The 16,259-nt window shown below is 36.3% G+C and overlaps 1 protein-coding gene across 1 annotated transcript; it reads left to right on the forward strand.

Moving 5' to 3' along the window:
- The first annotated feature begins 14,811 nt into the window (after positions 1-14,811).
- Positions 14,812-15,313, forward strand: LOC124460859. The gene is made up of 2 exons (XM_047012464.1): positions 14,812-14,937; positions 15,005-15,313. The coding sequence occupies exons 1-2, from the start codon at positions 14,911-14,913 to the stop codon at positions 15,287-15,289; spliced, it is 312 nt and encodes a 103-aa protein (XP_046868420.1). The 5' UTR covers positions 14,812-14,910; the 3' UTR covers positions 15,290-15,313.
- Positions 15,314-16,259: the final 946 nt, after the last annotated feature.

Consider the following 16,259-nt stretch of genomic DNA (forward strand, 5'->3'; position numbering starts at 1 on the left):
GGAGTAGCAACGACTGATCTCGTCTGCCAAGCGAAGCCCGCTTGGCCGAGATCCGTTGCCTCTTGAACTGGGAAAAGGAAGCGTGAAAGGAAATGTTAGTGGGGTTATTAGACAGGGATGGTGAAGAGGAATTGCAACGACTGATCTCGTCTGCCAAGCGAAGCCCGCTTGGCCGAGATCCGTTGCCTCCTCACCTGGAGTGACTGAGCCTGGAGATCAGCGACTGACTTCGTCTGCAGGAGAATAACTCATCCTGCCGAAGTCCGCTGATCCTTCGGCTCCACTCAAATAGTTAAGTGGCCAAGGAAAAGGGAACGGAAAGGGTGGACATAAATTTGGTGACAAATAAAGAAATAATGCTCGGTGTGTTAAACGATAATAGTATAGAGTTTATTAATAATTAACTAATTCTAAACATCTTTTGTAATATGGGTCCCTACCGCACTCAAGCAAAAAGAGGGGATCGTAGGACATGGGCTCACCTGTTACTCTTTGCCTCTCACTTGATGGTTGCCTATGGTTCTATGTCCTTGCTTTCTGCTGCTGGTTGCTCACTTTTTAAACTTTACACTCTTGTTCAAACCCACCCTTGCTTTGCCTACTTATGTCCTAACGGTGAAAACATACGATGCGTCTTGTGCTTTGGCACGCGTCATGATCGCCGTCTCTCTCTTTCACTTTCGATTTTCTCATGGTCTCTTTAGCGTCGGCATGCAGCGCAGCGTCCGCTGTCGGGAGGTTGTTCACTCCGTGATTCGTCGACGCTGCAGCCGCATCAAGACGATAGCTAGAAAGAGAGGGAGGCGTCGATCGAGGGTATTGACTATCAGAAAAAAAGAACTGCAGTTAGTTTTGATGTTGGGATATTTAATGTGCCCTCTATGGGCGTATCAAAAATAAACGTAAAAATGAAAAGGGGCCCTACATGGGCGTAGTTTAGATTACTGCGATAATGTGACTCATCACAACCTGCACCAATAATACTTCAAAGCTATAGCAAAAACCAGCCGAATCGCATAGGACGAATAGTTTTATACCCCATTTGTGGGGCTTATCTGGCATATGCTGTCGAAGAAATGAGTTCATTTTTGTTGCGCACATCTGTTCTTCTACACATAGATGCTGGGGCAATGGTACTGATTGAAATTTTTCATTGAAATGTTTAATAAGAGGAGTATAACTGATCAGAGTCATCTAAACCTTTGCAAGGCATAGTGCTATTATCATTAAAATGAAGGTTGCTTCGGATTTCATCAAAAGGATTTCTTGACATTGTGTCTTATATAATTTTAAGCGCATACTCGCTCCAATATGAACGGATACTTGGATAGTGAAATACTGACATATAAATTAGAATACCAAGCAATTTACGCAATTCCAAGTTGTTTGTTGTGAAGGAGGTCCTAATGTTTTTTTTAGAAGCGTAAAGGTTAGTTTGGTAAACAATGTGCGATAGAATTTCATCATTTACGAAATATTCAAAGCATTTGGATGGAGTGTCCAGGATCAGAAATTTCTTCATATCGGGATCACAAAATTTGATCGACGATTTATCCAAAACAAGATTTTTTTGACGCCATAGTATCTTTTTAAATGCTTCTGATCTCGGGTCAATGATTTATTATTGATTTATTGATTTTATGATCTGTCAAGTTCACTATGCGATTCACCTTGAATAAGAGAAAGCGGAAGGCGCTTCCATTTCGGGGTCGAAGAAGCACTTGATGAAGCATTTAAAGATGATGGTGACAACATTGAAGCTGTGCTGTTACCAAAGCAAATCTGTGATGCAAGTGCTGATTCTGACATATCAAGAACATCGTTAATTGAGACATCAATTTCCAAAACTGCCGTAACTAAAAGAATCTTCATGTAAATCGTCTAAATTTTCTTATTCGTTATCCGTTTCACCATTAAATTCATCGTCGGAAAGCGATGACAGTTTAAGCTGTTTTTTTGCGGTTCATTGCTGAAATATTTGTGTTCTGATTAACCGTTTTCATTAGAATTGCTCGTATTTAAAACTTACATTATCAAATTTTTTTTCACTAGGTGTCCCAAAACCGCCTCTAGGCGGGCTAACTTTGATCTCAAGTAAAAAGCTTATGGACACTTTTTCTTATGAGTTTAATCACTTTTTATACCATACATCCATAGGGTAAAATGGTATATTAAAGTCGCCAAAATGTATGTAACAGGCAGAAGGAAGCATCTCCGACCCCACAAAGTATATATATTCTTGATCAGGATCAACAACCCAGTCGATCTAGCCATGTTCGTCCGTCCGTCCGTCCGTCTGTATGAACACGCAGATCTCGGAGACTATAAGAGCTAGAGCCACCAAATTTGTTATGTAGACTCGTGTGGTATTTTAATATATAGAGTTAATTGGAAATTCGGCCACGCCCCCAGAAATTACATAAAACTGTTTTTCTTAAAAAGTATAACAGATAGAGACATCAAATTTGGTTTATATACTCGTTTAGTTAGCGCGCAGAAAATAATTGTTCCAACTTTTTGCCACGCCCCCTTCCGCCCCCGGAATTTACAAAAAACTGATTTTCCTAAAAACTATAACAGCTACCGACATTAAATTTGGTATATAAGCTAGCTTAATAGACGCGCAGATATTGACTATTTAAAAATTTTGCAACGCCCATTTCCGCCCCCGCAAATTAAACAAAATTGATTTTCTCGAAAACTAACAAAGCTAAAGTCACCAAATTTAGTATGTATACTGGCTTAGTATGCGCGCAGAATATATATATTTTAATATGTTGCCACGCGCACTTCCGCCTCCATAATTTAGAAAAAACCGATTGGCTCTTGCAATTTTGTGAGCATTGCAATCAAATTTGGCAGACTAATTAATCTTATCTATTTCTACCAAATTACCAAATTTTGAAAAAAATTGAAATCGGACCAGAAACATGCAAAATATGCGTATGAACGGCACCATAGTCATGGATTCAGGCGACGGACTCCTCAAAGAATTAGTTCACGCAAACATGACGAAATTTCAAGTTATGGCTTTAATTCCAAAAAAAAGGGTTTTCATGATTAATTTTCTAAGAAACTACAAAATAAAGATATGCAAAAAGATATAGCAAAATAAATTTAAATACGATAATTAGAACAAATATACATTCAAAAATTCATAGTAATTCAAAAGAGATTTGGGTTATGTGGCCGCGTGTGCCAGTTGGCAATGAAACAAATATTTATAGTATATACAGTGCCGCTCAACTGAATAGGTTTGATTTCATTTTTAAACTTAAAACTTAATATCTTTATAACGAGAACTCGGATTTAAACAAAATAAATTTTGTTAAGTAAAACAATTAATTATTTATAAAATACAAACATTTTTTTTCTCTTGGGTTTGGTTTTTATATTTTTTTTATTATATTTTCAAAAACATAACTGAAAATTTATATTTTTTTGGCTCAAGTGAATAGGATTGACCCACAAAACTATAAAAAAAATTATTCACAGCAATATTTCATGGCACTTGGTAATATAAATAATAAAAGACACTATTTCTGCATTATTTAATAATTAGTATGAACACCCTTATTCTTAATTATTTCAAACATTCGAGTTGATAAGGAATCGTAATATTATTTTGTTCCTTTTTGATTTTTTTTTTATTTATTTTCATTTTGTTTTTTTTTCCTTTTGTTTATTTTTATTTTTTTATTTTTATATAAATAAAAAAAATAGACAAAAAAAAACTTCGTTAACGATAATCGAGTTGGGATTCGAACCAGCGACATTCCTATTGCCAAGCAAACACTCTATCGGCACAGCCACCGGGATACATACGTAGCTGATGCCAATATTTCTTGATATTCTTTCGACAGGGGCATATCCTATTCGCATTGCCGCTGTTTTGTCGAAAATGAAAAATTTTGGTCGAGCGAGCTATTGAAATGCGATGTTGTACAACTTCACGTCACACACACACTACGAAGCCTGAGCATGTACCGACGAGTGTACACATACATAGACAGAACGAAATCACAAGCGACGTAGGCCTGCCTTCGTCGTTCGGTAGTCTGTGCTAGCTGCTTTGCCCTTTCCCCATTTTACGCTCTCATTGAGAGTAAGAGCGTTCGGGTTTTCCCGAAGTTCTCTGGGGTTCCATGACTAGGCTAGCGTTTGCAATCAAAAAATCATGAGTTTGTCCCATCTATGTGTTCTATGGTTAGTGGTTTCAGTATTGAGATATTTAATGTGCCCTCCATGGGCGTATCAAAAATAAACGAAAAATAAAAGGGGGCCCCACAGGGGCGTAGTTTGGGATTCCAGCAGAAGAAATGTGATTCGTCACAACTGGTCACTTATTTTCTAAACAACAGCCCTTTAGAACGTCTAAATAATATGAATGATTTGGGCGTACTTATGGACCATAAGTTAAAGTTTAACACCCATATTTCCACCACGGTCGCAAAGGCCATGAGTGTCCTGGGTTTCATTAAAAGATGGTCAAAAGAATTTGATGACCCCTATACAACTAAAGTTCTTTTTACTTCGCTTGTCCGTCCTATTTTAGAGTATGGATCTTGCATTTGGTCACCTCAATATGAGTCGCACCAGATTAGACTAGAATCCGTTCAAAAGCAGTTCTTGCTATTTGCTCTTCGTGGCTTAAGCTGGGATCGCAATGTCAATTTGCCTTCGTATTCTAGTAGACTTCTCTTGATTAACCTTCCGTCCCTAACTAACCGTAGAATTATGCTTGGTGTCATTTTTATGCACAAGCTCCTAATTGGTGATATCGACTCGCCTGAGTTATTAGCTCAGGTGAATCTGTCGGTACCATGTAGACGGAGTAGACATACTTTAGTATTATGTGTTTGTCTGTCTTTTCTATTGTGTATTTTGTCCACGCGATTCGTGCCGTGCGTTATACGGCTGCACCCCTCGATCGGTCGGGTGGGAGGTGGGCAGTTATCTGCTTGGGCTCGCGCGTAACAGGCTTTGTCCTGGTGTCGTAGGGGCCACTTGAATGTACTGCGCCTAGTAACACTTAACATACTACACGAGTCTACATACCCAATTTGGTGGCTCTAGGTCTTATAGGCTCCGAGATCTAGGTGTCCTGTCTACATACCCAATTTGGTGGCTCTAGGTCTTATAGGCTCCGAGATCTAGGTGTTCCTACAGACAGACGGACGGACAAAGCTAGATCGCCTCGGCTGTTGATCCTGATCAAGAATATATATACTTTATGGGGTTGGAGAAGCTTCCTTCTGCCTGTTACATACATTTTGGCGACTTTAATATACCATTTCACCCTATGGGTGTATGGTATAAAAATGTCATACTTCATAATGCATTTCCTTTTTATGAATGCGCGAAAAATAATGTTTTCGGGATTCGCATTTTGTATGTTGAAGCAGGGGAAATTATAATAACATCAAACATAAAAGAAAAATGGAAACAATCGTCAAATATTCCAGGTATCAGAAAAATTCATAATGTTTTTTGCAATGAAAGTTTTGTATTACAATTATGTTTCCCAATATTTTCATTTAAAACCAGTTTCCTTATTATTATTATTGTTATATTTTAAGTTTTGAAGTTATATTTTTGTTTTTTCCAAATAAAATTTTATGAAAAATTTCTTTCACCACCTCAATGGAATTTTGTCACGTTCGCCATGTCACGTAATAAATTTATTAAAAAGTTGTAAAAAAACAAAGATGTAAGTAACGTATTAAAATTGTTTCTAAAATGGCAAACTGCAATATTTAGTTGCCGTTTAAAATAATTTTCAATCAAATAACTTGCCAAAATTCGCAGACTTTCGCATTTATCAAGACAAAGTCAAACAAGACTTCCATTTTTTGTCACGTTCGCGATGCATTGTTTTCTATTTATAACTCGAAAGGGGCAAGGCTGTAAGGGTTGTCTTTTATAATAGAAAATATGTTAATAAAATGTTATAAACACGTGAAAAAAGTTTTTTAAAAATTACAACTTTTGGCTTTTTTTTTTAACATGATAAGGCGTACAAATGTCTGGAAATACCTACATATGTATCAATAAATGTAAAAAACAAAAAATAAAAACCAGAGGGCCGGGGCTAACTTCGACCGCGTCAAAGTTTGTATACCCTTGCAACATTTTTGGTAGCTCTTTCCTTACCTGTAGCCATCAAAGTGGAACAACGTTTAAGCTAAAAAGGCTAATGTTTCCGAAAGAACGGCCTACAATCTTAGCATAGGAAAAAAGTAAGATATTGATCAAAGTCACTGTTTTGCACCGATCGTTCCTATGGGAGCTATATGATATAGTAACCCGATCTTTATCAAATTCGGCACAGTCATTAACAGATATATGAAACTAACAAATGTTTAATTTGAAAGCAATGGCGTCAAAAGTCACGAAGTTATTGACAAAAGTCACTGTTTTCGAAAGATCGTTCCTATGGGAGCTATATGATATAGACACCCGATCTTGATCAAATTTGGCATAGTCGTTTATATGTGTAATTAACTCACCAATACTACAATAGCTCAGAAAATAACGAAAATATTAAGAAAAGTCACTGTTCGTGACTTTGTCATTTGTATGGGAGCTATATGATATAGTAGTCCGATCCGGCTGAATCCGATATATACAACCCCTGCAGTATATACAAGCCTACATGCGAAATTTCAACTCTGTAACTCTAACGGTCTAGGAGGAGTTTGCGTTGATCCAGACGGACGGACATGGCTATATGAACTCGTCTCGTTATGCTGCTCAAGAATATATATACTTCTGACCAAAATCAATATAGCCTTTTTGCAAGGGTATAAAAATATCAAAGAAGCTAACTTTGGCTATGCCGAAGTTTATATACCCTTGCAGTCCTTGGCAATAATTTTTCACCCTTTTTCGATTTGTTATATATCGCGGATTCAAACGGATCGGACCCCTATTTGTAATTCGGTGAGCCGACTTACTTACTTTATTCCATTAGTTTAAGTTATTTTATTTCCTTTAATTTAAATTCCACAGTTGACTTACTATTTTTTTCTCCCTTTCCATTCATTTTCAGAAACCAAGTTCGGGGCATTAGAATTGTGCTAGAAAAAGCCATTTCTAATGGGATTATCGATTTTAGCATCGAATTGGGGGATGAACAATATTTACAAATTGCTAATTTAGCAAATGAAAGGCTCAATGAAACTCAAAGAGTCTTTAAAGTAAAAGGCTCAAGTTGTGAATGGCGTTCACTTGTAAAAAAATGCTTAAATCGAATGTTGTTAAGCAAAAATTACGAAATAGTAAACACAGCAGAAATATGTTCTGAAGTTGAAATTGAGGAAAACTTTAAAAAGTTAATGAATAGTAGTTTTACATAACCCAACCCAATATTCCCTGTTTCGACCCATCAGAGTTACAATTATCTTCACAACCCCCAGACGAAAGTCATGGTAATTTTGAGGGTAATATTGATGTGTATTCCAAAAGTTTAGACGCCTTTAAACGCCTCCTTCTGTGCGTTACGAACATCTGACCAATTTTACAATACACTCTGCAAGGGTATAAAAAGTAAATAAAAAAAAAAAATGTATCACAAAATATATAAAAAGCATTATGAAAAACTTCGACCAAGCTGGGAGTCGAACCCCGGCCGCCCGATCACCAAGCGAGCACACTAACAACAGAGCCACGTCGACACTTTGTAAATTGCCGTCGAGTTCTGTAGTTAAGCACGCATCTCATTTTCGCATCTCATTCTCTCGCAGGCTATATACTATAAGATCTATATGTATGTCTCTTTTTAGTGTCGCTTTTTCGTTTCATCGAGTCTCAAATCACTCCCAACGATTCTAAAGAAGTTTTCACTTCAAAAACAATGTTTCAATTACAAAAATGAACTTAAAACACAAAAAAAAAAAAAAAACAAAAATACTCACGCAGTTTTTGAATATGAAGTTCATCTTCGGTTAGTTCTTTTCGGATGTGTGAAGAGCTGCCACACTCCATGCTTGCAATTTATCGGAAGCCATTTATTATCGATGCTTTGGCTATCGATATTTTGAGTGGTTATCGAACTCTTTCAGTCGAATTTGAATTTTTAATTAAAAGTAATCTTGAAAGTTGTCCAAATTTTTCGCCGTGATCTTGATATTGAACCAGTCCCATAATTTCTTGCTTTTGGCCAATAAATTGACAAGATTTTTTTTGAATTTCAAAGTCAGCACATTTTTCACGTATATTTCCAGCTCCTGGTACGCCAAGTACATTAGCTGCCTGCTGGTTATTTCTATTCCTATTTAATGGTGTGGCCGGCTTATTGTACGAGGCGGCTCTATTTGGATATTGATTTGAATTCCGATCCCTGGCACGCCACGTATATGAATATTCCAAGCCACAGTTTTGACAACAATTCTGCATGTTGAAATTCGGATTTCAATCTATCGAATCTATCATGTTGCTTTCTAAAAGGCGACGTTTGGCCGGAAATATATCGCCAGAATGCATAAATGGCTGACACTTTTCATTTCTACCGTTGTTGCGGCAACCCATATCCCGATCATCGGATCGATTTTCGCTTTTTTCATTGTTGCACTTGGTGTTGCTGTTTTTATCTTTATTCATCAAGTTGCCCATGTTCAATCCCGAATTAAAGCCGCGTCTCGCCACAATTGTTCATCAGATTATTGGCGTTGCTTGGTTGGCATTGCCAGATTGAAAAAAGAGAGAGATGAAACGATCGATAGACTAGAGTCGTTTGTATGGCAATTTGGAATTGGAACAGGAAATGGAATACAAATATTTGGGAAATTTCCATTATAAATATTTTTAAAATATGTTACTGTTGTGTTGTTCTTATTGGGGATTAGGACGAACTGCACAATTAGATCCTTGGAAAACTGATTGGGATACTGATGAACCGAAACAGCCTTCTATCAAACGACTAGAGTCGTTTGTAAGGCAATGTGGAATTGAAACATGTGGAATTGTGGGACATTTTCTTTATTATTATCGCCATTGGTCTCAATAGGGGACAACTCTTAACTTTTCTTATTAAATGAAACGATCAAGGGATTTTAGAATTTGAAATTACTTTTAAGGGGGTGCTATAGTTATCTCGTGTAAAATCGGTCATTCTTTAAGAATTTTTTATTGGCGATACGGATAGTCTCAGTTCAATTTTTGTTTGCCCGTGTGATAATATAACATTAATACAATATGTGTGAAAATTTTCATATAAAAATATTGAAAATTGATAGGCAGTCTCAGGCGGGACCTCGAAAATGAAGTGGTTTGCGGTGAACACCGTAACTCGTCACAGAATCATCGGAAATGAAAAAATCAAATTGCATTAGTTAAAATATCCAAATCAACCTCAGGAAAAGTACAAGCTGAATTGCATCCAATTCCTAAAGTCAATATTCCTTGGCACATAATCCACATCGATATAACTGGAAAACTAAGTGGCAAAAGTGACCAGAAGGAGTATGTAATTGTTCAAGTAGACGCGTTTACCAAGTATGTGTATCTTAGTCATAGCCTTAAATTAAACAGTGACAGTTGCATAAAGGCTGTTCAATCTGTTGTTTCGTTGTTTGGAATACCAAACCGAATAATAGCTGACCAGGGTAGGTGTTTTACGGGTGGAAAGTTTAGCCAATTCTGTTCAGACAAGAAAATAAACTTGCATTTGATTGCCACTGGTGCTAGCCGAGCTAATGGCCAAGTGGAACGAACAATGAGAACGTTGAAAAATATGCTGACTGCGGTTGAAACTGGAACTCAGTCTTGGCAAGATGCGTTAGGAGAGGTACAGTTGGCAATCAATTGTACAACTAACCGCGTGACGAAGGCTAGTCCGTTAGAAATGTTATTGGGAAAGATAGCACGTCCATTAGGATTACTTCCACCTAGCGATATTGAAAATGAGGTTGATCTGTCAGATGTAAGAGCACAAGCTGAAAATAATGTTTTAGCTACAGCAATTTATGACAAAGAACGATTTAATAAAAATAAGGCAAAAGTAATTAGACACAAAGTTGGAGATTTTGTGCTACTTAAAAGCGAAGAAAGGCATCAAACCAAATTGAGTCCAAAGTTCAAGGGACCTTTTGAAATAATTGATGTGCTAGATGGTGACAGGTACAATTTAAAGTCTTTAACCAATAAACGAAATTACAAATATGCAATATGCTCCGCGAAGAGTTGAATGTGTGTGATGATTATAATAATACTGTTGAGATTGATAACACAGTTGCAGCCTGTGAAGATAGTGAAAATGAAAATATTGCGAATCTTTGAGTCACTAAAGAGAGTGAAGTACACCAATAAGGGTGACAAATGATGTTGTACGGCTGGCCAAAGAAAAGGGCAGAGTACTTGATTATATGATAATGCAAGCACAAGTGCAAAACATACTAATGTTTGTTTTGATCATGGCGTGTGGGGCATTGATTGTATAACTGTAATGTTAAAAGAAGAGAATTAAATAATGTAAAAAAAAAAAAGAAGAATAATAATAATGGTAACGCTAAAGTATTTGTAAGCAAACCTAAAAATATGTTGTATGAATTGAATTAAAATGAATTGTTAACCCTACTTCCTTACAGTATCATTTTTGACCCTTTTTTTTTTTGTTTTTTTTAAATATTTTTTGTATTAATGGCTTTATTAAAATAAATTTTTTTTTAGTTCGAGATATTGTGTTTTTTGATTTGGAGGTAAGCCAATTTTTTATATCCATTTATTTTTAACGTAAAAAAATGAACAGTTACACGTTCCTTGTTAGGGTCAAATATGACCCCACAAGAAAATTCAATGAAATGCGTTACAAAATTTGCATGTCTTAACATGAATCTTCACGAAAGAAGCTTTGATCTTTATTGATATAATAACGGGACTTCTAAGAATTTTTTTTTGTGTGCGAAAGCAGACAATCAATCATTTCGGGCAGTAGACTCATAGAGTTCACATGTAAAAATGTCGCAAAAAAATAAGTCTAACGTGAAGAGTTTATGTTTGAGTGAACTTGGACCTTACAATTCTGACACAAAGGAGGATTTTGAAGAAGATGATATTTTATATGAGCCAACATCAGAGGAGATTGCCGCTGCTGAAATTGACGAAATAGTTTCTGATGGGGAGTCCATTGATGACTTCAATTTAGAGTTAGAGGAGTCACTAATTCATCACGAATGTAAGGATAAGCCAGTCTTCGTTTCCAAAGATGGTAAAGTATTTTACCACACAGAACCGACCTCCAAGCAACCGAGTAATAAAAACCGGTCAATTGAACAAGGTATGTAAACACACATAAATAAGTTCAATACATCAGAGGATAATTGTGCATATATTCACATGTAACAGGTCCTACACTATTTTCTACATCTCGTGTATCAAATGAGCTATCGGCATTTGACCTCTTTCTTTTTCCGATGCAAGAAATTATTTTGAAATATACCAACCTCTATGGCGTACGAAAATATAAAGAAAAATGGGTTTCAGTGGATGCTGTAAAACTAAGGGGCTATGTCGGACTGCTCATATACAGCGGCGTTTTTCGGTCAAATGGAGAAACTCTACGTGAACTTTGGGATGACGTTACTGGAAGACCAATCTTCAGAGCCACAATGAGTCAGGCTGACTTTGAATTGATGACTGGCTGCTTACGTTTTGATGACAGAACTACGCGCGCTGATCGAAGGATGCGTGACAAGCTGGCACCCATACGTGAAATGTTTGATTTGTGGAACAGAATGCTCAAAAAATGCTACAATCCGGGAAGCAATGTTACTGTTGACGAGCAATTGGTTGGTTTTCGCGGTAGATGCCCATTTACGCAATATATTCCAAGTAAACCAGCTCGTTATGGCATTAAAATTTGGGCTGCGTGTGATAGCAGCAATGCCTATGCATGGAATGTTCAAGTTTACACAGGCAAAGCTCCCAACTGCCGTCCTGAAACAAATCAGGGCCAACGGGCCGTGTTGGAGTTAACGGAAGGACTTCCTGGTCGCAATATCACAACGGATAATTTTTTTACGTCCCATTCTTTGGCTTTGGAGCTGTTGAAAAGGAACCAAACATTGCTTGGTACTATTAGAAAAAATCGAACATTTATTCCAGCAGAGTTCAGTTTAGTGAGGAAAAAGCCAATTTATGACTCTAATTTTTTGTTCGACAATACAAATGGAGTCACATTATGTAGCTATGTACCAAAAAAAAAACCGGGTTGCCCTCTTGTTGAGCACACAGCACCATTCAAAGGACGTCAGTGTTGAGGGCAATAAAAAGCCGATCATGATACTTGACTATAATAAAACAAAAGGAGGTGTTGACACATGCGACCAAATGATGGGTACATTTTCTTGCAAACGTGCCGTATGGCGTTGGCCAATGGCCCTATTTTCATACATGGTAGATATCTCCGGTATAAACGCATTTATGATATACACCAATATACAATCTGGATCCGCAAATGAAATGTGTCGAAGGGAATATTTAAAAAAAGTGGCATATGACCTTGTAAAACCGCTAGTTCTTCGCCGAAATAAAATGCCCCACGCAGAAAATGCCATTGCTTTAATCAAGGATATTCAAAGTGAACAGCCATCAACAAGCCGCAAACGATTCGCAAAGGAGCCCACTATGTCCCACCAAAAAAAACGTGCTCGATGTGCATTATGTCCCTACAACGCAGATGGAAATAAATATGCAAACTTCTGCTGTTCATGCCAGAAGGCTTATTGTCCCAACCATCACAAACGCTACAATTTGTGTACTGATTGCATAGACAATAATTAAAAATTAATAAAAACACAAATTAAAACTGATTAAATACCAATTTTTGTTAATTAAATTAAAAAGTATCATTTATGACCCTAACAAGGAACTAAGGGGGGTTTTCAAACAAGGAAGTAGGGTTAACATAATGAGTTTATACGAATTAAGAAAGGAAAACTGAAATGTGTTTAAAAGTATTATATTATTTGTTTGTAATAAAAAGAAACAAAAAAAAAATAAAAGGAAAAAAGAAAAAGATAGCTTAAATGTTAGCATTTCCTACACGAGGACGTGTTAAAGTCAGGATGGCCGTGTCGGCGCATACCGAGTTTGTGTGTGTAAGGTTGTGGTTTTGCGTGTGTCGCCGCATGTTGAGTTTGGGTGCGTGTGGTTGTAGTTTTGGATATTTCACATTAATGACAATTTCATCATTATTGTAATATTGCATCAGCCTCTAATTGTCTTGTGATTGGTTGCTTGTACTTTGTCGCTTTAAGAAGTACCGTTTTAGCGGGGCGTCAGCGTTCTGACGCTGTCGCCGAGTGTGGTTCGATAGTAGGCACAAAGAAGAGAGTTCAGATTCAAGGCAGTACAATTTGGAACTCGAGTGCGATCGAAACTCGCTGCGCTATAATGGCCGAAAATAATAGTGACCCGACATGTACATACATATGTTTGCGAATGATTTAGCAAACACGCCATTCCAAATTTATTAGTTTTCTCGGCCAGCATTGACAAATGTACGTATATCTGTACATATATGCATGCATACATATGTACATAAATAGATGTGTGTACGCATGCGTTTTCAAGGCCAAGTGTGTACAAACATTTGAATATGTATGTACGCATACGTATTCAATAGTAATGATAACATACATATGTACATACATACATGTGGACATATATATGTGTTTACATGGTTGTATATACATACATATGCATGCGTTTTCAAGGCTAATTGAGAACCAGAGGGCCGGGGCTAACTTCGACCGCGTCAAAGTTTGTATACCCTTGCAACTTTTTTGGTAACTCTTTCCTTAACTATAGCCATCAAAGTGGAACAACGTTTAAGCTAAAAAGGCTAATGTTTCCGAAAGAACGGCCTACAATCTTAGCATAGGAAAGATATTGATCAAAGTTACTGTTTTCCACCGATCGTTCCTATGGGAGCTATATGATATAGTCACCCGATCTGGATCAAATTTGGTATGGTCATTAACAGATATATTAAACTAACAAATGTTTAATTTGAAAGCAATCGCGTCCAAAGTAACAAAGTTATTGAGAAAAGTCACTGTTCGTGACTTTGACGTTTGTATGAGAGCTATGTACCCTATTTGCAAGGGTATAAAAATTATTTGTTACGTTGTTATTATATTTATTTATTTGTTTTAAAGAAATATTGGTATTTTAATCACTGTTTTGTGCAAAAATAATGGCATTTGACCATTATTATTTTGCAACACTTTTAAATAGAGTTGCTTAAACCCTATTTATTCCTTAGTGGCAACTTTGTATGCATTTTACATATGTATAATTGATCAAAATGGCAAACATTTACATCACAAAGTCGGTAAGTAAAAAATATATACAAATGAATTTGAAATCATGTAGAAATTATTAATGTTGATCCGAATTCTTAACATTTTTTCAGACCTTTCATTTTTCGTGTTATTTTGGGCAACCGCCGCAGGTAGCAGGAAAACCCAAGACCAAGCCAAAAGGGAACGGCATAGCAAAAAAAAACCACCAATCAGGCAGAAATTGCGTGCTGCAGCCCTCAAGGCGCAAGCCGAGGTGACCACCGAAAGGCCTCAGGAGGACACTGGAGCAAAGACGTCGTCAGAAGCTGAACAGGAGCAAGCCGACGTACTTACCGATAAACTAAAAGTCCTTGAATTGGAACAAAATTAAAAAAAAAAAAAAACGAATACAAATCATGTTTATTTTTGGTCTTATGTATACCCTTGCTAAAAGGTTATATTAATTTTGGTATATATATGGTAAGCATATATATTCTTGATCAGCACGACAAGACGAGTTCGCGAACTCCTCCTAGACCGTTATAGCTACAGGCTTGAAATTGTACGTAGGCTTGTATATACTGCACAGTTTGTATACTGATCATTAATTAGATGTTGTTGAATCATGGCGAACATTAATATTTCTAAATCGGTGAGTAGAATTAAACTTTATTTTGAAAAATTATTCATTTTGCCCATGTTTTTCTAATTTTTTGTAGACCTTCCATTTCAATTGCTATTTTGGGCCGGAGAGACAACCGGAGAGACCAACAACCACAAAACCGAAGAAAAGGAAAAACCGCAAGAAGCCCTCAATCAGGCGCAAATTGCGCGCAGCTGGGGCTGCAAAAAGGGAAGAGGAGAAGCGAGCTGCTGACAAAAAAAAAAAGGAGAAGCGAGCTGTTGAGGCACCGGCAAAATGTGTGAAGCCACAAGGCACAAGCGCGGCTGAAGAAGCTCCGTCAGGAAGTCGCCAGCCACCAGCCACCAATGTTAACCTCTAATGTTTACTTATATAAATAAATAAAATTGCGTTACATTCTTTATAAAATTAGATTTCCTTTTGTTTTTTGTTTAGATTGAGATTTTTATTCCTCGTATCGCCCAGTTAGGGTAACGCCATCATGATGAGCCAATAATGCAGATTCTATAAAGCTTGGTAACAATTGCTGCCTGTAAATAAAATGTTTCCTTCAATTTAATTAAATTTTTTTATGAAAAAGGCCCGAGTAATAGTTTCTTTGGCTCCGAGGATATCCTCATCATATTTGTCATTTATTCACGACATAAAAAAAAATTTATTTATATTTTATATTTTTTATATACTTTATACGTGTATGTGTATACATATATGTACATATGTATGTATGTATGCTGACAACGACTTTATTTATCTTGTTTGAGTCGATCATTTGAAAATTATCCAACACTTTTTTGCATTGTCCAATAAGGTCATTATAAAAACAATTGTGGCGTGTGAAGTTCAATTTATATACCAAATTTTTTTTAAAAAGCAAAAATTTTAATAAAATCAAGTGAAAATGAGTAATTCAACTTACAAGTAAGTTTTAAATACGATTTATAATATAAATTTTATAAGTATGTATCTTCTTGACAGGCAGTCTTTCTTTTTTTTTTTTTTTTTGTTATTTTATATACATATGTATGTATATGTATGTATGTACACAAATATTTTTTTAATATATACATACATATATAAAATGGAATATTCATTTCAATTGTTGATTAATTATCTATGTGGCTCTAAAACTGGAAATAATAAAATAAATAAGTTTTGTTAGTTGTTTATTCACCAGTCATTAGAGGTGGCCTTTTCTCGCCATATTCTACCCCAAATTAATCGAATATGTACAGTTGCGGACTTAAAAATGATGTTCATGTTCAAATGATTCTTAGACTTAATTAAAGGTTCAAGGAACATGTGAAATATTTACTACTAATGGAAGCCAAAAA

The sequence above is a fragment of the Drosophila willistoni genome, unplaced genomic scaffold (assembly GCF_018902025.1).
Source record: "Drosophila willistoni isolate 14030-0811.24 unplaced genomic scaffold, UCI_dwil_1.1 Seg145, whole genome shotgun sequence".
Classification (NCBI taxonomy): Eukaryota; Metazoa; Arthropoda; class Insecta; order Diptera; family Drosophilidae; genus Drosophila; species Drosophila willistoni.

Coding starts and splice junctions, on each gene's coding strand:
- LOC124460859 (XM_047012464.1), top strand. CDS start 14,911: ATGGCGAACATTAATATTTCTAAATCG. Junction 14,938..15,004: donor ACATTAATATTTCTAAATCG/GTGAGTAGAATT, acceptor AATTTTTTGTAG/ACCTTCCATTTCAATTGCTA.